Consider the following 27366-nt stretch of genomic DNA (forward strand, 5'->3'; position numbering starts at 1 on the left):
TCCACTGCTGAACATAGGCCTCCCCCAATGCTTTCCATGTTACCGTTTCCGTGTACGTTAATACGACAATAAGCCTCTCTAACAACAGATTGGATTATTCATCACAACATACTTCTGTCACAATAATTTTCCGCTCTCAAAAGTTATAACCGAATCATCCCAAAAATACAAAATCAGAAATCAAATATTTCGTCGAAAAAAACGAAGGTCGAACTTCGTTCAATAACACGCGATTCTTTGCCGAATAGGCGAAGAAGTTTTCGTGTAAATTGACTTTTATTCAATAGGGCACCGCGGGTCTCCGCTAGTGCTGTCAGAGGTGACAGAATATTGGGACGAACGCTTGTGTGCGGTTTATTTATTAACAAACGTCAATGATTCGACTGAAGCTTGGTAGAGTTGAATAAAGTTTGAAGGCAATCGAAGGTATTTTAGAAAATGAGGATGATTTGATTACGAAGGATGAAGCTTTACCTATTCGCCCACTTATGTTTCAATCCATGCCTTCCTACAAGGTGTCACAAGTATGCCATTACGTTAGCAATAAAACAGTGTAACTTTAACTTCTCTCAAGAAGTTCGCGTAAATTATCAAGAAAGTGCCTTAACTTTACTGTAACTTTATGGAAGCCGGGAAATATCATTTAATATTCAACGAATATCTATTTACGAGAGCGAATCAGAAATGAGGAGATCCGTAAACGAACTAACGATGGATTAGCAAGCTGAAATTGCAATGGGCAGGGCACATAGTACGCAGAACTGACAGCCGAGCTACTAGAGTGAAGGCAGGAAAACGAGGCGTGGGACGTCCACTCAAGGTGTACCGACGACACCTTAAAGGTAGAAACCGTTGGATGCAGGCTGCTACCAACCGGTAAACATGGAAATCATTGGGGGAGGCCTATGTTCAGCAGGGCACGTCCTATGGCTGAAATGATGATGATGAATATCTATTACATTATGCTCGAATAAACAAGCCGGGACGCATCAAGTACTTTAACAGCACTAGTTCCAACGGATCCCGGGACATGCAAATTCGAAGCAAGTTGAGTCTGATAGACGAAGTCATTATAGTCCCCAACTTTATCTTAAAGATCCGCAGTTCTTGTCCATATTATATCAGGTTACTTTTTGTTCTCTTGCTATAGATCGAGTTGATAGCTAAGGTATTGATATTGGGTTCTGAGTTGGTAGTTAATACTTCTGCTTGGTTGTCAAGTTTAGTCTTCTTGTAGTCTTGATTTCCCTTTACCTTCGCAGTTAAAGTTAATGAAACTGAATTTAATAAACCTTAGAGATCTGAAATTAGATCTCTTTGAGCTTAACGTTTAAATGACCAGCAGAATGAAAATTTTTGACAACCAAACTGATAAAAAACTATACGACATTTAACGTAACGTGTTAAAGTGAGACTACCAACCCAGTCTGAAAATATTTTTATAGCGAAAATGGGTACCTACCCATTACTTAACTATATAATCATCAGTGGGTGTACCTACCTAGTTATACCTACTGATGATGACATAGTTAAGTGTAGGTTACCGATGTAAGTCAAAAAATTAAGCCGAGAACAAAGTGTCTCAGCAATCAGAATCACAATCCAAACTTGTGTAGTTCCAGACGTGATCTTTGTGACTTTTAGAAAACTTTGAGACAAAAAGCGTGTTGAAATAAAAACTTCATGTAAGACAATAAATAAGTAACAGAACACACGTAGCGTCAAGGGATTCGTACTTTTGTTTTCGACGTGTTTCATATTCAAGCTTTTATACCTATTAGAAAGTTATATCGTTAGGCCGTAAGTACGTAACAATAACGCTTAAAAATATATTTGAACTCTTCCTTTCAGGTAAATGATACCTTATTGATACACATAGGTACTAGTTTACTTTTAATACATAATTCAGGCTTTATTAAATAGTTTAACTACGATCATTATTGCAAAACATTCACTTTACGAATACCTTTTCAAGGCGAGAGTGAATAGGCATTTACGGTGCAGATATGTACCATCCTGGACTTCTTCTTCGTTTCAGCCAAATGACGTCCACTGCTGGACAAAGGCCTCCCCCAAGGTTTTCCACAATGAACGGTCCTGCGCTGCCCGCATCCAGGCTCTTCCCGCGACCTTTACCATCATACATACATACATCATACATACATACATCATACATACATCCTGGACTACACCCCATTTAACATCAGTTGCGATTGTGGTCAAATACCTGCCTTGTTATGCATAAAAAAATCTGTTAAAAATCACGTCAACTAATTCTAATAAAAAATTTTTGTTTGGCATGAAAACACGATACTAGAGACCATAAAACCCAAGCGTATCTTTGTCACAAAAATAAAGTGCAAAACATCGTAACCAACCACTCAATTTGTCAGCAGCTGATTTGCGACTTATCGAACACCAATGCCATTATCCGGCTAAACATGTCACCGCGAATAAAACCTCAGGGCTCCGCGATAAAAAAATAATTGAACAAAAAGGCACGACACAAAAGCGTATACATATTATACAGCGGCTATAAGACAAGCTGTATACTCGTAAGCTGACATTCTGCGTTATGGCCGACGTAAAACATAGGTCTCGTCATTGAATTTAACGCGTCTCCGTAGCCTTTTACGTAAATCGGTGCCACACACGAAGCGATGCTAATACATTCCTTTTCGCGATGAATTTCTTCTAGCAACTGACAAATGTCCGAAACGTGACGACATAAATGAAAAAGTGGTACGTGTCAAATTGGCTAGTGTTACAACTGTAACCGTTCAGAAGCGCTCTCGGTTCTTGCCTACTTGAATTAGTTCTTGCGAAGAAAGAGGCGAAGAAAGATAGAGCATTATGGGTATCTCGGAAAAAACAATACATCAAGGTAATCACATAAAAAAGTGAAAAAATACAATTATAACCAAGTCAGATATTCAGAAGTGCAGTCTATGTGTAATTGAAGACCTTATTTGGGATAAAAATAAATATTATGAAAATGAAAATGAAAGAACGATTGACGGCTATATTTAATTTTATTCTTTTAACCCTCACGAAACATACGCTCTTCCGTTTGCCAAGTGATGTTGGTGATCAGCGTAAATAGAATGACTGACAGGTTAAATCTACGCAGCTGAGTGATCCGATCACTCGTGGATCCTACCTAAGTTTGATTTATTCCAGGAAAAAAATCATGTTTCGGAATTATTTTATTCACGTGCCGGCACGAAATTGTTCTAGGAATGCTCGTTTGAAGTAGCCTCGACATATCAAGCACACATTAACCTAGAAAGAAGCCTTTCCATGCGCTCGAACGAGCTCGCTCAAAGAGACCGATTAAAAATATATGAATTTTCCGTTTGATTTTGTTTGCTGATGTTTACTCGTATATTTGTACATATTTACCCTAAAACAGAGCTTTTATTTCTTCAGTATTTTTCAATGATTTGATAAGATGTTTTACCTAAGTTTATTAAGTGCTTAAATTAGTTACGTACAATAATTTTACCAGTCATTAAAAATAATGTATGGCATCATACTTATGATCTTTTACTAGCTTAAAACGTATATAACTTTACCTACGTTGTAAGATATGTATATTAGTAAGTTAGAACCAATTTACACGCATTAACTGCATTATTACTCTGCCTTGGTCCTTCGAGCCGGATTAGCCGGACGATTCGACAACTAGTTTACGGGCTAGTTGATCGATTTCTACCCTCGTCTCCCTTACTCCTTGGGTGTCAATTCGCAACTGTATGGTGGAACGAACCAATCAAATCAAACGGTTTCTACTTCGCTTCGTTTCTATCGTAGACGTTTGTATTTTGTTTCATATCGGCATTTTTTTCGCTAGATAAGACGGAAGCGCTTTACTGGGTCGAGGTTTTTTGGAACATCGTTTTGATCCGATTTTTCAATCGCCAGAAAATTCTGACAAAACAAAAACTTGTATTTAGTTGTAAGTAAATAAATTTATTAGTATCTAAGTAGGTCATATCTCTAAACTAATATCATTCTTGATTGAAATGTTGACTGGCGATACAGAAATTGGCCTGTATAACTGTATAGTCTGGTTAACAAACCACTGATAGACTATTTATATTTAGGATTTGAAAAGTCCGTCTAAATAATGCATTTTTAAACCTCTTTTAACTGACAATAAAATAAATTAATAGTACAATTTTGAATTCCAGTTCGCTAAAAGTTAAATCTTTGCAAATCTGAATGCATGCAGAATATTCCGCGTAGTTACACCGCAGATCCCAAGTGCTTAATCTTGGTGTTAAAGTCAAAGATTCTTAACTAGTCAGCGAAATAAGTTCTACTGCATTTTGAGTTACGTCCACAATAGAGAGGATTATGCAAGAAATTCCTGGAATTATGTGCTTAATTTAAGTTTTTGCAAAGATAATAGTTATTATTTTATTATAACTCATAATTGATCCTAAGAAACGTTAAAGTTCAAGTGTATGAAACGGTTCACTTAACTTCCTGGTGACGTGAGACGCTCAAAGCAAAACTGTGAAAAGTTAAGTGTGTGAATATTTATTATCTACTGACTAACAACAGATAGTCACGACTAAAAATCTAATGGTCTTGTATTAGTTGTATTACCTTTACCTATTTGGATCAATACACGTCAATCCTTTTGCTTAAGTTTCACTATAATGTAAAAACATGTTCCTCTATTATTACCATTAAAAATAATACACCATAGTTGTACATACCATACAATTCTCTCAAGCGTCATAGTTTATTTTATTCCTCCAAGAAAACAGAGCCGGCTTCGTTTACAAGACGATTCGGTTTATAGCCGGTGTAATAAAAGAAATGTCTTCACCACAACCATGCATAATGGCTACAGTATACGATTCCAGCGTAATATGGGGACATGAGTCGGCAAATTGAAGCTGAAAAATTTGAATTAGACATTATGGGTAAGGCAGTGAGACTGCGCCGGGTGTTTTGACTCACATCTTTATAAATTATACAGCGTACCATAATATAGTTTTTTTTTACTGTTTTGACAAATGGCAGTTTTTCACTTTTTGTAATTTGATGGCATGAAAAGTAGAATCAGCAAAAAAGTGATTAGGAAACTTAACATGGACCTTTTTTGAACACTTCAACGAGAAAGCTCTTGACATGTTAAGTGTGATGATTATGCCGGAATCGATCTTCAACCATTAATAAAAGAACTAACCATCTTACCCCCAACTGCCCAATTTCCAGTTAACTCAATGAGTTAGTGCAGGAAGCTGCGTTGCGTTAACGCAAGACATTTTGCTGAGTTATCCATGCCTCGTTTGAACTGCATAGCAGAACTTTCAACGTTCACCGAATAGATTTGATGCAAGACAAAATGATAATTGCATAATTTCTGCCGCAATTGACTAAGATTGAACGTTACTTAAATATCGATTTTCATTTTACTTCAATAGAGTTATGAAGTTCATAAGGTTGATATTAGGGTGCATTAACTATTCAGTGGCGAGTTTTGTTTGTTATTTAGGGACTACACGGCTAACCCGGGATTTCCCATGGGCCACATCAAAATGAAGAACTTCTATACAAACTTTCATCCACTATCGAACCTCTATGGGAATATGTTTTTTTCAGAAATCCCTTTTTAACATAATACGAGGAATATGGAAGGCAAATCGATTTAGATTGCTCGACTACGTAAAATGCTCCAATTTTTGAAGTAACATAAATTAATGATGAAAAATATCTAAATATTTAATTTATGTACTTGGTATAAGCAATTTCCGATCTGTCAATCTATTTGGGTCAATTCTTGAAGTCTATAGAAATCTAGATATCTACCGAGACAACTTATTATACTTAGTAATATGCATACTATCATCATCATGATCATTTCAGCCACAGGACGGCCACTGCTGAACATAGGCCTCCCCTAATGACTTCCACATCGCACGGTTGGTAGCGGCCTGCATCCAGCGCCTTCCTGCTACCTTTATCACCTTGTGGGTGGACGTCCCACGCTGCGTTTTCCGGTACGCTGCCTCCATTCCAGAACCTTGCTGCCCCATCGGCCGTCAGTTCTGCGTACTATGTGCCCTGCCCACTCATCTGCCACTTCAGCTTGCTAATCCGTCGGGCTATGTCAACGACTTTAGCTCGTTTACGGATTTCCTCATTTCTGATTCGATCTCGTAATGAAACACCGAGCATTGCCCTCTCCATAGCACGCTGTGCAACTTTGAGCTTCTGTATAAGGCCTATAGTGAGTATATGCATACAAACCCATAATTAATTAATCATTGACTTCTCAAAGTTCCCTTACTTTTTGAACAACCTCTAACATGTGAAAGGTAGTCCCACGTCAACCTATTAAACCCAAATCAAAGACAAATCAAATTAACTCTTGATTCCAGTACCTAATTGGAATTCCAATCCATGTCGCGTATTGGCTTTCCTTTTGTTTGGCCTAAATTATTGAAGGGTACAGAAAATGGAATTTGGAGGGTGGATTGAGATACATGTTACTTGACGTGAAGCAAACAGCTTTTTTATTCCTTTCTCACATTCATTTTCAGTGCTGGAAAATTTGATAATACCTATAGTCAAAGTCAAAGTCAAAATTTCTTTATTTGTTTAGACTAATAAATAGTTCTTACAAATCGTCATATGCTCTTAAGGAGCCTCTACATGTCTCATAATCTTTTTACCCTACCAGCGCTTCGAGACCAACATTTGGCAAGTGCTGAGAAGAAGCGCCGCAACAAACTCAGTCACCACTGTCTGCCGGTTAATATAAATAAATAGAAATAGTAGTAGTAGGTACATTCGATTCAGGAGCAGTTCACTGAATTTACCATGCATTCTTGTATGGTGTATCATAAGAATGGGTATACAAGATTGCGTGGTATATTAAACAAGGTAGTGACGTGCTAATATCTAGACTTACATATTAAGGTACTAGTAGAAATGACTCGCATACATAAATTTGAATAACTTGGATTGACCAGTCCCCGAAAGCAGCGCCTGTTCACAGACATGACGAGTGAACCAGCCATCGCTTCACTCGACCATATTAGAGGGAATGTAACGACCCGCCTCACTACGCCACCACCCCAGAGACATTTTAGTGAGAATGACAATGCCAAGTTATCTCTTTAAAAAAAAAAAAAAAAAAACTAATAATAAAGCTAAGTAACAGTCCAGATTGAGAAGCATGACACTATAACATTTGAGAAATTATTATTAGTTTATACAATATTACTTTTCATTTTAATTCTTTTTAGTGCGAGCATGAGAGGACCATAATCCTACTCCCAGGATGACTTATCATTAAGAAAATCTCGAGTTGTATAATAGGCTTTTTTAAGCATGTGATCTTTAACTATACCTTTAAATTTATTATACGGTAGCTCTTTATATTTATCAGGGACTTTGTTATAAAAATGGATACCTTGTCCCATAAAAGTGGCAAACACTTTATTAAGTCTAAAAGCGGGTATAGCCAATTTATTTTTATTTCTAGTGTTAATTTGGTGAATATCACTTTTCTTTTTGAATTCGTTAATATTTTGTTGAATAAATAGAATACAGTTTAAGATGTATTGTGAAGCGGCCGTGAGAATGCCAATTTCTTTAAACAATTCTCTAAGGGACGCTCTTGCTTTCATTTTATACAAGTATCTTATCGCACGTTTTTGCAAAATAAATATTGTTTCAAAATCTGCAGCTTTGCCCCATAGCATGATTCCATATGACATTAGGCTATGAAAGTAGCTAAAGTAGACTAAGCGAGCTGTTGAAACATCGGTTAATGCCCGTATCCTTTTTATTGCAAAAGCCGCTGAGCTGAGCTTTCCCGCCAGAGTTTCTATATGGGGGCCCCACTGGAGTTTTGAATCCAGGGTAATTCCCAGAAATACAGTAGAGTCTACCAGATCGATTGCATTATTATTAAGTTCTATTTGGGTACTAACTGTTTTTACGTTAGGCAAAGAGAATTTTATACATTTTGTTTTCTTTGCATTGAGTTGTAAATTATTTGTAGTGAACCAACTTAAAACTCTTGTTAGTGCATTATTTACATCGTCAAAGTTATTTTTACTTCTATCAATATTAAAAATCAAAGATGTGTCATCAGCAAATAACACGATTTCGCAAGAGTCCTTAACAAAATATGGTAGATCATTAATGTATATAAGAAACAAGAATGGACCCAGAATGGACCCCTGCGGAACTCCCATTTTCACAGGTGACCCAGAAGACAAAACACCATTTATGTCAACTTTTTGAACTCTAAAGTTTAAATAGGATTGTATTAAATCCAAAGCCGAGTCCTTCACCCCATAATAGTGCAGTTTGCGAATTAGCGTTTGATGTTCTACGCAGTCAAAAGCTTTTGAGAGATCACAGAAGACCCCTAGTGCATTTTGAGAATTCACCCAAGCCTCGAAGATATGTTTAAGTAGTGCAACCCCGGCATCGGTGGTGGAACGACCCTTGGTAAAACCATATTGTTCACTATGAAATAGTTTATTAGAGCCAAAGTGAATCATAAGTTGCTCCTGTATGATTTTTTCAAAAATCTTGCTTAGAGCGGGCAAGATAGAAATGGGTCTATAATTGCCAGGGTCGGTTTTGCTACCAGACTTAAATAATGGCATTAGTCTACTATGTTTCATGAGGTCGGGGAAGATGCCCTTCTCTATGCAATTATTGAATATTATCGCTAACTGTGGGGAAATTATATCAATAATGTGTTTGACTATCTTGACAGAGATGCCCCAGATATCAGTTGTACTCTTTACATTTAAAAGATTAAAAGTTTTAGTGATATCTAATGGAGTAATATGTTTAAAAGAGAAGTGCGAGTCACAGGGTGTCACGTGGGTTTTCAATATTTCTTCAGCCTCGGAGGGAGATGACTTTAAGTTGGCAGTTGTTGCTGAAGCTATATTACCAAAAAATTTGTCAAAAGCTTCCGCTACATCTTTATCTGCAGATATCAAATTATCGTGAACTTTGAGAGAAAAGTCATTATCTCTTGGTTTTAGTTTACCAGTCTCTCGGTTGATAACATTCCAAGTTTCTTTTATTTTATTACTGGCGTTCCCTATCTTGTCCCGAATATAAAAAGACTTAGCCATGAAGCAAACTTTCTTAAAAATTTTTGAATACTTTTTTACATGCTCAAGAAAAGATACACTATTATTATACTTTTTCATGCCATAAAGTTCATATAACGTATTTCGACTTTTGTATATTCCCTTAGTAGCCCAGTCACTAAACTTACATTTGGTATTTGGTTTTAATGGCTTTACCGTAAAAACTTTGTCATGTTCGGTTTTAATACATTCGAAAAGGTTATTATAAAGAGCATCTGGGTCTCCCTGCAAATGTAAACTGTCACTTTCAGTGCTATAGGTGTACCAGAATCTCATGGCAAATAGGGAAAATAAACTTTGTTGAGAGCAATACTGGGGAAATTGGATTAAACGATCTTGATACTGTTTAATTTTTTACTTTTATGACTTTAATATTAATGAACATGAAGTACGAATATACATTTTAGGTATGTGTATGAAGAATGTTGTTATACATCGGGTTTTTAACATAAGAAAATGTCTTGAAAAATAAGTAAATCGTATATTACTTTATGTAACTATTTTTATTATGTATCATCATACTTATAACTTATCACTTCATTCAGAACTAGAAAACGATTCTAAAGAACTCCACTTGCATTTCTTGTTCTTCAATAGATGATCAAGATAAAGCGGTATTGTAAATAAATTGCTCTTCCAGCATTTCAATGGATAAGTTTCCTGATGTTGAAAATATTATATTTCTCTAAATGGGATTAAAATATGGACCAAAACTATAAGACGGTGAAGATTTTTTTGAAATCCATCAGGAAATGGCTAAGAAATTAATTATTTAAAGTACCTACATATTTTCGCGTGGAACTTAAACATAGGCGGTGCCGTTCTTTTTTTATATGGCCAGTTCTGGGATTATTTAAAAAAGTTATAAAATTTTACTAAGAAAGAATCTTGAGTGAAAAGCTAAAAAATTAAAAACTACTTGATTTAAAAAAAATGGATCTGTCAACAGCACTGGACCAGGGGGGTGATTTACTGATTGTACTCCGAATGACTGTCGTGACTACACCGATCAAAATGGCGCAAATATTTGTTATGCGCAACTTTAGGGCCCTGTAACTTCTTTATTTGTAGAGATATTTTCATGATTCTTTCACAATTATTATTAGTTTTACTTATATTTTCAAGATTTATTAAAAGAAAAAAATTGAAACTTCTCCATTATTCAATCTTGCTTGATGAAATCTTTTTCAATTTTCTTTACATGGTCATAACATTTTCACCATTCCTCTGCACCAATATGTGAGATACACCTGAAAATCCCGCAATCCAGCAGCTATTAAGTAAGAATAATATAAAAAAAACACAACCCTCTTTCTGACGCAGTTGGGTAATAAACTAAATGTATCAAAACATTTCAGTCCAACTTACTGTCAACTCGACGACGTGCTTTAAAATCAAAGATTGACTTTGAATTATACCTTATTTTACAATTCACATTGAAAACATTAAGACTTGCTTGAGCTTTATCGATTTTTTTACAAAAATAATAAATAGTCAAGAAGAGATTACAAAATTTCTGCAGCAGCTGACAGATTTCATAATTTTCTTTGACAGGTGACAATAAAGCCATAGACAAATGCCATATGAAAAACACACTTTTCCAATATTTTTGTTTGCCATGAGATACTGGTAGACCTATACCTACTCACTATCTAGATACGAGTTATCGCGTCCATCTCCCTCACTCATAGCAAGATGCTCATGCAAGCGATAGAGACAGAAAACCCAAAAAGAAGGGTTAGTAGTAGTTTCGCACGATTTTCCTTCGCACGAATGTGCGAAACGTCCCCTTTCAATAATAATGTTTTTTTAGTAGGCGTTTCGCCCGGATATATTAAAAGTATAAAATCGCGTGCGAATCGACTCTTTTTTGAACTAGTAGTATGCGATTACTAGTTCTCCAAGGGGTCGATTCGCACCCGTTTTTAATAGTTTTGATAAATCCGGGCGAAACGCCTACTAAAAAAAATATTATTGAAAGGGGACGTTTCGCACATTCGTGCGAAGGAAAATCGTGCGAAACTACTACTAACCCAAAAAGAAAGGCAGCGTTGGTTTGCCTGTTTCTTTACAGGGTCAAAATTTAGTTTCTTATATTTCGTACGTTTCTTGTGAGTCGGTTATGACTCTATGCCTAATTTAATTTTCAACGTGGCCTTAACTCATTGATCTATTTATCGTTAACAATATTACCATTAATACTCTTATTAAAACCCAGAACGCGACTGAAGTAAACAACCGCCACAATAAGAGAACTAATGGAAAGCTTACCAATTAAAATCGAACATTTCACATTCAGTATCGAGCGCTCGTAATTATATCGCCTGAATTCGTTTTCATTGACACTGGAAATGGGAAACGGTCTTATTAATTTACGTTCGTTCATGTGCGGTTACCAACTCGAGTTTTTGTTTTAATTGAGATACTTTTTGTGAGGGTCTGGGAGCGAATTAATAAACGTGTATTGTGTATCAATTAATTTCTTTTCTCAGAACACATTTTCACTCTTTTTCATATTTCTATCGGACCAACACTATGACAGTGTGGTGGTTGGAATGAAGAAATGACGTTATAGAGCGACAAGGGTACTTGTATATCTTCTTAAAATGTCATTACCGAAGGAAGGAATATTGATTTCAATAATACATCAATTTGTCTGGTCCGCTATGCTTCCGATAGAGAATGTCATATAAATTTGGTCCACAACGCCTGTATAATACGAGCATTAATTTGACCTCAATTGCTATCGTCTGACATCTACAAAGTTTTAATCAAAATATTTCTAAAAGGATAATATTCTAATTAAATGTTGTTTGTTTCAGATACCCGCCGGGAATGCGGAGTGCTCAATATGGATCTCTCAGCGAGTGGTGCCAAAGCAATCCTGTTTATAGCTCTCTTGCATGGCTGTCTGTTTCTCATTGGTAAGTTTCCTTGAAATTAAAATTTAATTAAATAATGTAATTCTTTATTTTATTTAACAGATGGTTCATATTATAATATTTCACTAACATAGATGACCCAGTAAAAGGCCTGGGTCAGTTTTTAGACGAAACTTAAATTCATGTATGTTAGGACTTTAAAAGAACAAACTAGAACGTAGGTTGACTTCGCGCATAATTTTTAAGACGTGCGTATTTTTATCGGCCAAAATAACCATTTATTACACTACTAACATGAAAAATATAGACTTCCCCAAACAAAGCAAAAGAGAAAAGGAAAGAAGAAAAGAAAACAATCGTAAAAAATTTATGCATTGTATCCTTATAAACACACATCTGATACAAACAAACGTTTCCATTTAGAATCAATATACTCCTTCGTAATGAATCCTCGATACATTCCAACATCTCGGTATCTCTTCTACACGGATGCCTTTTTCCGAGTAAGAGCTTTTAATCGAAGGATTACAATAAAGGATGAGTAACTTTCACCCATTCCTGTGTTATTAAATTTTTCTGTTTACTGTGTTTTTGTTTGCTGCCTTTGTACAGTTACTTATCTAGTTAGCTTTGTGAAATTAAAACTAATATAAACTCTGTGATAATTAGCTTTTTGAAAAAAGAAGAATTTTCCTTTTCAAATTTCCTTAGATTTTGTCTTCTAATAATCTGTCTGACGGCTGACTGGATTATCAAAGTACGCATGAAGCTCGATTCACACATATCAGTGAAGCCACAGTTCCGTCACAGTGTCCGCTCAGTTCAGTATCAGTGCTACAGTGTCGCGTCAGTGAAATATTTTGAATATTTTAAAATGTCAGAGAGTTGTTTCAATATTCTTGTTCAGAAATTATGAAGTAAGTTATTTTGTTTTTGATGACGGCGTCATCTGTGATCCGACAAAAAATATCGTCGTCAACGAATAGTCTGTGATTGCCGGTGTCGGCACTGACACTGAGAGCACTGTGTCGTCACTGACACTGACAAGTGGGGATGCGTTCATAGAAACTGTATGAAAGAATATTTCGCACTGTGCCGGTACTGAGCCTGAACTGTGACTTCACTTATATGTGTGAGTCGGCCTTTATGCTATCTTTTTTGTGGTTGGAAAAAAATTGGACTGAAAAAAGTGGATTGAAAAAAAAATCTGTTGGACTAGATTCATATTAACTACTACATAGGTAAGTATCACAATCATAATCATCTAAGTAAAAAAAACTTCAGTTATAGATCGTTTCATCCACGAAGACGCGCCCCACTATTTTTCTGTTGGAGTTTGAGTGTTATCGGTATACTAATGACGCTCGGATTGCTCGGATCAAACTCTCCGCACCCCGCGCTTCCCTCGACCAAAAATTGGTGGGGTGCGTCTTCGTGGATGAAACGATCTGTTTTCCATACATTCCATCCCCATCTGTTTGCCAAAACCTCGGTCGAATCACGTCACTTTAAGTATAAAGACTGTGTAAAGACTTAGCAAGCATTATGTCTATTTTTGGACTATAATTTGAAGTAAACCGCACAGCAATCAGATTACATGTCACATAAAGCGAGTCCTACGCATCTGAATTTTAGTGATTTTATTTGTCATAGTGAGAAGGGTAAGACGTAATATAATTACGGAACCATTGTAAGATAATGTCAGTGTGAGGGATAATAGACATTGGTCCTACTTGATGGGTCTAAAAGATTAGTGAGCACTAAAGTTATGAGGAGTAATTTGTCTGAAGACTACGTTGTTACGAGTGTCAAGATTGTTCAGTGGGCGTAGTGTGAGTTTACGTCAAACGAATTCGATATCGACTGCGTAAAAAAGTGACATTAAATGTGTGATGGATTGTACAGCGCCCCTAGCGGAAACTTTCAAGAACTAAAGTCTTAATATATTTTTTTAACGCGCTCACTAGTGACGACGTTTGATGTAAATACTCACTAAGCCCTCTGTTTCATTTAAGAATAATAGATGTAAAGAAAACCTATTTTGAGGTTGTCTTTGGTTTATTTTTTCTTTAAGAGTAAAATGTCATGTCACACGAGCATGTCATGTGTCATGGAGATGTATTTTATAAATTACCGATAAAATGTTAATATTGTTTTAAATCGGTTAATGAAACGGAATAAGAGCTTTGAATGTTAATTCTGTTATTTATTTTCAGAAACGCATAAATGCTTTTATTTCGAACAATATCATTATAAATTAACATTTGCTGCAACTATTTCAAGAAAAATGGAGACGTTGAGATTTGACTTTATGGTGAAGCCAACGGCAGATGGAAAGTCAAACACCATTTGGATTGTATCAAAAATTTCAAACTAATGCAAGATGAGGAATTAAACATCATACAGGGCAACAATCGAAAACAAAGAGATGTAACTTGTATTGAAGAGGACTTAAGTAACAAAGACTACCAGCATAATGTTTGTTTAAATTCACAAAATGTCAAGATTCCTGATGTACTAGGTGACAAAAATGAAGAAAATTTACAAACTGGGGTATTAAAACCAGAAAACAGTTATGTAAATAAATGTGAAATAAATTTTAATGAACACATTGATGCTGAAAGATTTCTGTCAAGATTCCTGATGTACTAGGTGACAAAAATGAAGAAAATTTACAAACTGGGGTATTAAAACCAGAAAACAGTTATGTAAATAAATGTGAAATAAATTTTAATGAACACATTAATGCTGAAAGATTTCTGTCAAGATTCCTGATGTACTAGGTGACAAAAATGAAGAAAATTTTGGTTTACAAACTGGAGTATTAAAACCAGAAAACAGTTATATAAATAAATGTGAAATAAATTTTAATGAACACATTGATGCTGAAAGATTTGAGATATTTGTAAATCATCTTGACTTATACCAACAATCAGAAATTGATAGGAAGATAGCTCTGGAAAACACAATAAAATCTCACAATTATAATAAGAAGATATTCGACCAGCGTAGAGAAGACTATAAATTGGAAGAGGGAGATAGAGTCGACGTAGAGAACGGAAATCGATTGAATAGGAAGAAGATGGATGAATTGAGAATTGGTCCATACAAAATTTTGAAGAAGATATCAAATACAATCTATGAAGTAGATACCGGCCACCAGAAATCGGAATCAAATTTCTATCACATTACAAAACTATACCCAATGCATAATGAATGAACAATTACTTAAAATAATTGTTCTCTCCTAGGGGGGGAGATGTAAAGAAAACCTATTTTGAGGTTGTCTTTGGTTTATTTTTTCTTTAAGAGTAAAATGTCATGTCACACGAGCATGTCATGTGTCATGGAGATGTATTTTATAAATTACCGATAAAATGTTAATATTGTTTTAAATCGGTTAATGAAACGGAATAAGAGCTTTGAATGTTAATTCTGTTATTTATTTTCAGAAACGCATAAATGCTTTTATTTCGAACAATATCATTATATAGATTTAAATAACTCGTATGATTTCATTGAGTTATAATGTACTACGTACTAGAGAAGACATGTCAACGAGATTGTTTCTGGCACGCAAACGGGTCCGTGGACCGATCTTCAATTAGTATGTGCCCAGCGGTTGCTGTGACAACACGCTTGGGTGCAGTTTTGTTTTTTGAAAATATACCATCCTATACACGAAAATACTGTTCAAATAACTCCAGAAACATATTAAGTAAAAATCAAGGAATGACTTTTTACCATTATGTTGTACATTTATGCACTTTAAAACACTAATTTAATTTTAATTTGTCAATTACAAGGCGTCACCGCGGCGGCAGCCATTTTACGAAAATTTCAAAGATTAAAAATCGCAGACTTGACACTGACTCATAAATTACTATACGAAAGGAAGGTTAAATAAAGCAATAAAAATATTTTTTAACTATTATTAGCAATTTGTATTGCACAAATTACTAATAGTCCCGTCCAGCCCCTCGTGTTAAGCTAAATAAGCTTGGGTTACGAGTTGGGCTCACACAATAGTCGTGCGGCATCATGGATCAAACTTGTTCGAATCTCACTGCTGTTGTTCGTATGCGACTGGTTAGTTAGTAAATCACCCTAATTATTGACACCTAGCTCACGAGATAGGCTAAAATTAGAATAATTATACAGTGTGTCTGGTCACCAGTGTCCGACCCGTTAGGGCGCAGTAATATAATCAATTTTATCGACAAATCTACTGATAAAACATTTTATCCCTATATATATTTATTTCTGAGTCCGGATGGATTCTTTTATTTAGCAAAATCTACCGATGTACACGACCTATAAATATAAAAGTGAATTCGTTCGACAGCTGAAAAAGTAAGCAATACGTTGCCATCAAAAAGTTTACCAAAAGCTCACATTTAAATTTCTTAGGAACACTTGAACGTTAAAAAAAAATGATACTTCTTTTTAGATTTTAATACTCAATATGTTTATTGCTTCCATAATAGTAATATAGGATTTTTCAATGTTACAAAAAAAATTAGAAAGTGAACTTACCTTTTTTCTATGTTTAGATGCACTAAGTCATTACCTAAAAACTGATATAATACCTTGGCTTTAAATCAACTAATCTAGGTGCTAGCTACACAGGAGATGCAGCGGGGGAAAGGAGAGGTGGGAATAGTCCCGTAACTTCTACCTCACTTTGTATAGAATTGAGGTACAGCTATTATACGAGTACTCAACCGCTGAGGAGCTCAATAGTTAACAATAGTGGCAATAAAATAACTGAACGTCAGAAAGGTTCCGGAGTGGAGGCGTGGGTCATCCCTAGCTTTGTCCCTACCGTGACGAGTGGGAATTTTTCTAAAATCTCAAGATGGACTGACTAAAGATAGCAGGAAGACGCTGTGTGCAGGCCACTATCAACTGGGCGACGTGAAAATCATTGGAGGAGGCCTTTGTTCAGAAGTGGACGTCCAGTAGCTAAAGTGATGATGACGATGATTCCTTACAGTATCCAATTCAATAGGCAGAAACTAAACGTAAACGAAGTGTCGCCTCTGTAATGGTATCATTATCTATAACTCATAATATTTCGTGTGCTGTTGGATGACAGTTTTAAACTAGAGATGGGTCATTTTTTTATCGAATTAGAAAATACCAGTTAACGATTCTCAAGGCGATTATCGATTACATTAGATTTTAATCGGGAAGAAAAATTATTAAAGGCTTAAGCATCAGTATGAAGCCCATACGCACTTGTAGCACAAGTAACACGATTAGCCACAATCCCCTCAGTTGTGAATTCGGAATCGCCAGTTGTAATTTTAAATTCGCATCACAGAGTGAAGTAACTAACACCAAAAAACGGCAGAGCGAAGTGATTTCGTTTCAACTGCCACGTTTTGTCACTTGTCTAGGAGGGCTAATATTAGTCTAAGGGAGGGGCGCTTAGATTACATTACAGGAAACGCACAATATAATAAAAGAAAATAATGTAAGTAGCTGAACATTTTTGCTATTGAGCACCATGAAAATTATAAATAACACAATTTAGTCGATTTGTTTATTTTCACAATCGATTCAAAATGTCTATGATGAGGCGACCGCAGGAACGTCACTATTCGCGCAATCCTAGCAATGAAGTACGACATTTTCTGATGCAGATTTTATCGCCATAAATTATGAAACTTGATAGTCATGGATTTGACTGACAGCTGTCCGTCAAATTCCCGCCCCGCACCCCGCACTGCACATATTTTGTTCGCGATGTCTGTTCTATACGTAGTAATATTATAGCCTGACCAGTGGGTCTAGACAAAACGCACTTTTTGATCGAATCGAAAATCGAATCCGTCAAAACTCCATACAAAAAAGGGGCTTTTCGACCACTTTTCGACTGGTTTGCGATTATAATTTGCACTTTGTCTAGACCCACAGGAACATAAAAACCCTGTGGGTCTAGACAAAGTGCAAATTATAATCGCAAACCAGTCGAAAAGTGGTCGAAAAGCCCCTTTTTTGTATGGAGATTTGACGGATTCGATTTTCGATTCGATCAAAAAGTGCGTTTTGTCTAGGGGGGCTGGCATAGAGGCGCGTCAATTGCATTTGATAGTGCAACACTGAGTACAGTCGTACCTGTGTTAAATTAATAGGCTCACTTTATGTATCAGGATTCAGGATTACGGGCTAATTTGATATTTTCATAAATTAACGAAAAAATATTATTATAGGTAACCTGATTTAAATAAATTAAATAAAACCATCAATCGAGCTAGTAGATTTATTTTATTATTCATCAATAATCAAATTCAGAACTTGAATATTCAACTGCAATGTCTGCTCATGAACGCTTCAAACTCGGTACTTCTTTCCCAATCCCATAAAATTCAACACTTAGAAAGTGACAAAATTTTTAAAATAGGTAGTTGAAACAAACCACAGCTAATTTTCATAGTGGACTGTACTATACGATAAACATGTCAGTCAATTTGACAACCTTTGTCGGAAACATTATTCAATGAAAATATTGTCCGAAACCTTAGTATTTCTCTTCGAAAAATACTTTAACACATTGTGAACCACTTTTCTTTCACGACTATAAAAATATTTTAGCAATTTAATTCATAAAACCAATTGCGCACATTTAAAATAAAGTTTGTTTACACTTTGACAGCAATAGACTGACATGCAAGGTGACATGTCAATGAAGTTTTCAGTTACTGTTGCCATTAAAAGAAATTAGTACCATTAGTTTTCCGCAACATGGCGAGGGTTTTTATGTTCCTGGTCAGGCTATACTTCAATGTATGATTTAAATTATGTGCGCAGCGATAAAATCTTATATCGCGTTAAGTCGATAAAATTCTCTGATAGAAGTTTATCATGGCGCGCATTCTTGGCCTACTGGTCAGTAAATATTAATTTATTTCATGAAGTATTAGCGAATACAAGAAAAAATCAACGACAAAATGTATCATACTCTGTGCAAGTACGTACGTAATTGTTTATTTCATGAAACTGTTGTTGATACACTCCTCATCAATAATCCACCATTTTATTCCCCATTAAATATTACCTTCATCAGCGTTAAAATTCACCTGTCCCATCATAACTTCAATGGCAAACCCATAAAAACCCTATTCACGAACCCTAACAGCGGTCCAATAAAGCAAACAGTTTTGTATCGTCTAAGAAAACTATAAACTAGTGATGCAACGAATACGAATACGAATATTCGTATTCGCCGAATAGTAGACATGTACCGAATATTCGTATTCGGTGAAATAATTACGAATACGAATACCTACTTTTTTAAATTTTGTCACACACGTAAGTGTCTCCGAACACTATAGCCACAACGACACGACGGGAAAACCCCGGTCAGTATGTAACAAAGTAGTAAGTAAGTTTTCTTCCGGAATTTGACAGTCAATAGCAGGTCGATTGTACAAGTATTATTTTGTTTTGATTAGTTACAAAGTTAAGTGATACAATAACAAAAAATGCCATTTGTAAATTTCATTTACTAAAACATTAATCATAATAAAAAAAGTTAAATTTATGAGTATTTCATGACTATGTAGAGATATTCGTATTCGTATTCGTATTCGCCGAATAGTAGATTTCATATTCGTATTCGTAAAAGTAGTATTCGTTGCATCACTACTATAAACATAACTCCGTCTCTAAAAGTTTCATTACAATACCGCAATAAAAGAGACCAAATAAGCATGGTTACAATTTGCCACAGAAGACTGACGTCCCTCCGTAAATCATAGATCGCGTGGCTCTTTGTATCTTCTCGTTGTGTTTATACAGGGTGTCCCAGAATGGGTGAATCAAACTGATAGGGGAGGTAGCTCTACTAATGTACTATCCCCAAAAAAAAATGAAAAAAATAAATAAATAAAGCGCATAAGGACACAAAAAAAAATTATTTGAAAAAGTGAAAGTAAATCAGCTTTGCCTAAGTATCTGTCTATAGTTGCTGCGTTTGAAATTTATTTGTACTTTTTTCTTACTAATATTAATTGTACATGATCGCTTCGTTTATCTGTAAACAAACTTTTGAAAATAATGACTAGATTTCGAGTTTAGAGCACATTATTTAAAAAACAAATCCGAACTCAATTTTTTTTCATATTTTTTAGGGACAGTACATTAGTAGAGCTACCTCCCCTATCAGTATGATTCACCCATTCTAGGACACCCTGTATTTATTCCTTTCGTTGTGTTTATATTTATTCCTTTCGGTTGGCCGAGTCTGAATAGGGAGGTTATAAGATGGTCGTATGAATGAGAATATCCCGCATTCCTTTTGTCTCTTAAAAGGGACAGGAAGCAAATTATAAACGCGGCTGAAATTTTAGAGAGTATTTCATGTGAAACCGAGGGTCTTGAAAGTGGAAAATCTGGCCTGTTAGATATTTATTTATTTCGATTTGTATCTCCATTAAATATGTAAAATACATAACGGAACCTCGACGTGTTTATTTTGTTTTCTTCTTTGTAATATTAATACTCTATTTTGATAAAATCCCCATACAACCTATTTTTAAGTAGGTAAATAGAAAATTCTATCTCTAAGGGCTGGTTTTTTAACCGTCAGTTATCTTTTAACTGAAAAATAACCTTTTTATTTTGACATAATATTTCCCATACTAAGGCTGAGTTGCACCACCTAACTTTGACGGTAATTATGACGATAACCGGTGTTTTTTGTATGGAATTTGACAGATTTTTGACGTTTGACAAAGTTAAAGTAAGATGATGCAATCCACCCTAAAACTGTCAATGTGACAAACATAATCTTCAGTTATAGGTTATCCGACGATTGAAAAATCAGCCCTAAAATGACTAATTCTTATTTGAAAAATTGACTTTTTGAGAAAATATTATATCAATAGTAGAGCTACTAAGCAGAGTTTAATAACATTAAATACCCAAATACGGGAAAATCCTACGGAACCTTCCGTGAATCGCGTCACGCACATTCGGCCAATTCTCATAATGTTCGCGACAGATTTTTAGAACGTAAATGGGTATGTAATTCCGGTAATGGATGTCGAAAGTAATTCCAGATTATTTCGACAGAGTTTCATTTGCGTAATGTTCGCGTTGTTGCACACAATGGAGGTTTATATGACAGTGGGTTTAATTGTCTATTTCCTTCTAAAACTATCACGATTTTACAGTAATCTTCATGGTAGAGGCTTTTTTCACCATCGTAATCATCACTGTCAATATCTAGTCTCCACTGCTCATGCATGACCTCTCTTATACAGGGTGACTTTTTAATCCCTACTATACAGGGTGTTAGGTAAATGGGTATATGAGCCGACACTAGCCCATGTTAACATGGGCATATAAATGGTATGGTGAAGTCAGAAAATTGATATCTTCATTTTAATTATTTTAATTTTCATACAAATCGGATTTTATAAAATTTGTTTTGTATGAAAATAAAAAAAAATAAAATGATGATTTCGAATTTCTGACTTCACCATACCATTTATATGCCCATGTTAACATGGGCTAGTGTCGGCTCATATACCCATTTACCTAACACCCTGTATATATATATATATCCCAATCCCAACTAATATTATAAATGCGAAAGTAACTCTGTCTGTCTGTCTGTCTGTCTGTCTGTCTGTCTGTCTGTCTGTTACGCTTTCCCGCTTAAACCTCGCAACCGATTTTGATGAAATTTGGCATAGAGATAGTTTGAGTCCCGGGAAAGAACATAGGATAGTTTTTATCCCGGTTTTTGAAACAGGGACGCGCGCGATAAAGTTTTTCTGTGACAGACAAAATTCCACGCGGGCGAAGCCGCGGGCGGAAAGCTAGTCATTATATAAATTTTTTGCGACTCAGAATCAGTAACTTAATCGATTCACGTAAAGAAAACATTTTTTTTTTCATATTTAATAATTTTCATCCGCTGCGCGCGGGTCAAAATTGGCTCACGTGGATAATTTGCTTCGTTCATGGAAAAATAAAGTTAACTGCAAAGCTTAATAGACATAATGGTACGCGAAAATAAACCATAACCTTAAAAAAACAGATACGGGCATCCGCAAATTAGATTCTCAATATTTTTTTTTTCACGAAAAATACCACGATTAAAAATAAGACAAAGTTGTATTAGACATTGTTCTATAGAGCTTTAAAAAACTTTTGGATATTGCGATTACAAAATCAACCTGTATATCAGAGGCAAATGGAAGACTTGGTGTTCCATTAGCCAGATAGGTTGGGGTGGCCTGAAGTCTGTCGCCATAACAACAATGTTAACAGCATTGTTGTGTTCTGGCAGTTAGAGGTAAGATAGCCAGTTCTTCCGTGGTTGAGGATTCCGGGTAAAGTTCGCTTCCACATTCGGCCTGATCATCACTTGCCATCAGGTGAGATACAGGCCAATAGCGTCCTAGTTGTGGATAAAAAAAAGTTCCCTTAGTTCCCACGTCATTATTAAATGGCGTGTAGTGTTTGAGAATTGTAAATATTGATGTTAAAACTATCACCTAGTTAGTTTATTTACAAAGCATTGATAGAATGAATGATATCCGTATTAAATAGGTACATGTTCACGCACTGCAAAAACGATTCAATTTAAGTACGTAAGCGTCTTACAGCCGAGCCTGCTAAATCTACGTAAACTTTGATACAAAGAAGCATCGCTGTAATTTTAAGTCGGCTTTGTATTTGTTAAATGCTGATACATGTTTTCACAAATTTCAAGAGAATGCGAGCTGTCTAAAATTAGAAAAGGTTATGTTACGGCAACCAGCGTACCTAGTCTAACTAAAATAACATTGTTTTAGCTTATTACAACTTCAAAATGGGATTTTGGAACGAGTGATTCAGACCGAAATGAGAGTCGCCCAATCCTCTTTTTAAAATGGGCCTTATAAATCATGGTTTGAATTGGCCGGAAAAAAAATAGGAAATCGAGTTCTTATTGAAAGAAGATTAAGCTGTACACCGCGGTTCGATTTAATTACAAATACCTAATTCCTAGAGCAATTTCCACCACGAACAAAATACCTCGAAGTACGGACTAGACAATACGATTGATCAAGTCAAGTATCAATAGCCGAACAGTGAAGTGACTGGCTGACTCGTGATCTAAAGAACGCGCTTTCGCGGGTTCAAACCCCGCCGCTTGACTGTTGTGGTGAAATCACTCGTACCACAAGCAAAAAAAACTTACCCATGTATTGTATTGGACAATACAACTGTAAGTACTGTTACCAAATTCATAAAATTATAAAATGCTAGCGGCCTTCCGCAACTTCGTACGCGTGGATTCCGTTTTACCCTCTTAGGGCAGAGTTTCGTAAAATCCGTTCCTAGTTAGCAACTACGTTCTAAAAGAACCCCCTTGCAAAATTTGAGACTCCTGTCACTTGCTGTTTCTGAGATTTCGAGATGAGTGAGAGAGTAAATCAGTGACCTTTCGCTTTTACAAATATAGATATTTTTGTTCTAGCTGGCTCCGGCACCGAAGATCCTCTAGACAGTTCCACCATGGACATCTCGTCTCGGCGCTTCAGAGCTGAGTTCCTCCAGGAATACCAAATGTCTGCGGATGCTCCTTACTTCGATGGCAGCACTCCAAGGAACATTACTGGCCTGGTCGGGCATCCAGTACGGCTCCTTTGCAGGGTTAAGAATCTGCAGAATAGAACGGTGAGTTGACTTAAGAATACCTAATAGTTAAGTACTACATTGATTCATTTGAGCGCAGCGTAGGGCATCATAAAAGTAGCGGGAAGGCGCTGGATGCAGGCCGCCACCAACCGGCCATTGTGAAAATCTTTGGGGGAGGCCTATGTTCAACTGTGGACGTCCTATGGCTGAAATTGATTCATTTAGGCTAAGTTGCACCACCTAACTTTAACCGTGACTACAACGATAACCTGTGTATTTTGTATGGAGTTTGACAGACTTTTGACGTTTGTTAAAGTCAAAGTAAGATGGTGCAACTCAGCCTTAGTAAATGCATTGATAGACGACGTAGACGATAATTTTTACAATGTAAAAGATAAGAACTTACGTATTTCGAATAATAATGATAGATACAGGTGTTGGATTGGATTTTCTAGTATCACAAGGACAGCGTTCCTAGAGTGGAGCACGCATTTTTTAACTTTATAAAAAATCGTTACTTAAAATATATCTAACTCGAAATAATCTAAGGCCATGTAATGATATCCAAATACGACTCAATAAAAATAGTTAAAAAATACGAATGCTTCACTCATTGAAATACAACTAATTACAGACTTGAATCTATATGTCTTGAGTTAAACATTGTGAGTTTTTAGCGTCAATAAAATTCATAAAACTCAGTCTCTTAGTTCACACTGTCCTCATACTTACACGAGTTCCAAAAAATAAACACTTCGAATCGCTTTCTCATGTCAAGTAGAAATTAAATTCGCATTAACGTCAAGATCGTTCTGTCTTACCCATACCCGTGTAAGGTAAAATTCTGAAGTACAAAATATATCTCGTTAACGATAAACAACAAAATAAGAAGCGATGTAGGTAATCAGATATCGGAAAAACCCAAGAGAAAACTTTCCCAAAGAAATCCTACTAATATCCTACTAATATTATAAATGCGAAAGTTTGTATGGATGTCTGGATGTTTGTTACTCTTTCACGCAAAAACTACTGAACGGATTTTGTTGTAACTTTACAGTATTATTGTTTATAACCCAGATTAATTTATAGGCTATAATTTATGACGATATGTGACAAACTAAATTTTAATAAATAAATAAGACGTGGGTAAAAAGCGCCATCTATCTTCATTGATTAAAATCTACAGCTGAAAAAATTTGACGTTCGTAAATATTCCAACATCATTTAGTAATTAAACGAGGTCCACGCGTACGAAGTCGCGGGCGGTCGCTAGTAGGTAAAAAATATTAATTGCTAAAGCAAGCGTTAAGGTTGTATGGGACTGATCGCTGCGGACAGGCTTTGGCTAGACTTGAGAGAAATAGCGAAAAACTAGACTATGAGTAAGACCTGAAAATATATTGTTTCACGACTGAAATGATACTTTGGACCTTGGGTTGGGTTTCATATCTCATGTTTTTATAATATAAAGAGAATACATTTACTTTTAGTATTTATTTCGTTTGTTTGTTTTATGGCAAAATGAGAAACTTAATAGTCGTAAATAACTAAACTAGCAGAATATTATTCTAGTTACATTTCTTGCCAAATATTATTATGACATACGTAAATAAAATTACAAGAACGAGGTGAAGAAAATGGTTATTTATAAATTATAGAAAGTATAAAACTCCGACTTTGCTATACATACTTACTTATTATTATTATTTGGAAAAATAAAGATAAAAAATATGTGAATCCCACTAAATGCCTAATTAATTACCTACTTTTTTAATTTCCTTTGCCTCCGGTCGCATAAAAAATATCTGTAAGGGTTATCTAAACAAATTATTTTTACCAACATTATGTATAAATTATTTGCATTTTAGTGTACCTACTGTATTCCTAACCTTTCAACTACTATCAACTTCTGATTAATTTCGTTGCGGGCGAGGCAGTTTAGCTATCCCCTGGGACTGTCCAACTTTCCCTGTTTTGGTTTGATTAGCGGTCAAGCTGTAATACGTAGACTATGAAGAATTGCAGGAACGAATGGAAGGAATAATAGGAGCTTGGCTAAAAGGCTGAGCAAATGTTGAGACTTTTTGTTTCAAACAAGGGAGTCCATCATAGGCAACTAAGTAGTTTGTCTGGTGGAGGAAGAGTTGCAGAATAAATAAGGAGAATAATAGGAACATGGTTAAAAGGCTGCACTTTTTATTGAGGATACGGGTTACCATCACAGGCAACGGAGTCTTTGTGACTGGTAACGCCAACCATACGGCACATCGAATTGCTGTGTCAGTTAGCAGCATACTGCTTTGCGAATTGCAGTACAATTTTTACCGTGGACAAGTAGGTATGTGGCAAGTGCTTAAGTCTAAGCAACAGGACACAAAAAATGTCTACGTCTAGGTGGGAGAGTGGCTAATTTACAAATTATAGAAATAAATTAGACGGCGCAGCGAAAAATAAGCAAAGTTAGTTTTGACCTCTGACAATAAGAATCTTCCCTTAAGTATGCTCTGTTTTCTGTTACAAATTGATTACATGAAAATTATTTCCACTGTTGGTTTTATGTGACACAAAAGAGTCTCTAAATGTTCCTTTCTTTTAAAATCTTGTCGAATTCACCTGTGAGATTTTCACAGCTTAACAGATTAAGGCGGTTCGAAGACATTAATCCTTCAATGTCAATACCTCGGTGGGGATCATTAGTCTTACCATCTTTAGTGTCATGTTCTGGTTTCAGAGGCTTGCACTATTGTTTTTCATGATCTTGTTGGAGATTTATCTCAATTAAAAGTGTTTTGTTGTTGTGTAGTCTTGAGCATTTCTATAAATAAAATACAAAGTGTTTGCAAAGTGAGTTGAGTGGAAATCTAAATAATATAACTCAAAGGTGACTGACTGACTGACTGCCTGACTGACTGACATAGTGATCTATCAACGCACAGCCCAAACCACTGGACGGATCGGGCTGAAATTTGGCATGCAGGTAGATGTTATGACGTAGCAAAGGCATCCGCTAAGAAAGGATTTTACGAAACTCTACCCCTAAGGGGATAAAATAAAAAGTCGCGGGCGGCCGCTAGTCAATAATAAAGAATTAATTACCTAACGATATTTTGATACGGATGTTTATTTTAGTAACTCATTAAGTTCAAAATAGGTGACTCATAATTAGTGTATTTATTTGCCATTACTCAAAGTTTGATAGTTATGGATATTGGGAGGCCTTAGTCCAACAGTGGACGTCATTTGGCTAAAATGAACGAAATGATGAATGAACTCAAAGTAAACCGACCGAGTTAATAAAGTCGCCTAAATCCATTATAGTCGACAGCACGCAAAGTCAAAGTCAAAGTCAAAATTTCTTTATTTGTTTAGACTTTAGACTAATAAATATGTAGTTCTTACAAATCGCAGTTCGCAGAGATTTTAAACGTTTTTCTTATATAGTTTTCAAACAGATTTTTTCTATTTAACGTTTTATTTTATGTCAAATTACGCACCAATTTCCTGCCATGAGATGTCTTCACTCATTCCATACCTACCTACAAGAGTTCCCGCAGCTGTAACACAGTTTCACACTTTACTTTTATCGGGGAATGTTCATGGAGTTTCCCATTCTCCATCATTCTGTTATACAGGGTGTTTGATTTTTCCCCCTAAAAGATAACCTTACTTTATGAATCTGCTAAAATCTATGAAAT

The 27366-nt window shown here is 35.6% G+C and overlaps 1 protein-coding gene across 1 annotated transcript in view; it reads left to right on the top strand.

Moving 5' to 3' along the window:
• Positions 1-27366, top strand: part of LOC135072676 (hemicentin-1-like) — a 67801-nt gene that overhangs the window by 34181 nt on the left and 6254 nt on the right. Inside the window, exons 2-3 of the mRNA XM_063966685.1 lie at positions 11969-12070; positions 23511-23710. Coding sequence (XP_063822755.1) covers positions 11998-12070; positions 23511-23710 — 273 coding nt within the window. The 5' untranslated portion in view covers positions 11969-11997. The remainder of the gene's footprint in view (positions 1-11968; positions 12071-23510; positions 23711-27366) is intronic.

The sequence above is a fragment of the Ostrinia nubilalis genome, chromosome 6 (genome assembly GCF_963855985.1).
Source record: "Ostrinia nubilalis chromosome 6, ilOstNubi1.1, whole genome shotgun sequence".
NCBI classification, from domain to species: domain Eukaryota; kingdom Metazoa; phylum Arthropoda; class Insecta; order Lepidoptera; family Crambidae; genus Ostrinia; species Ostrinia nubilalis.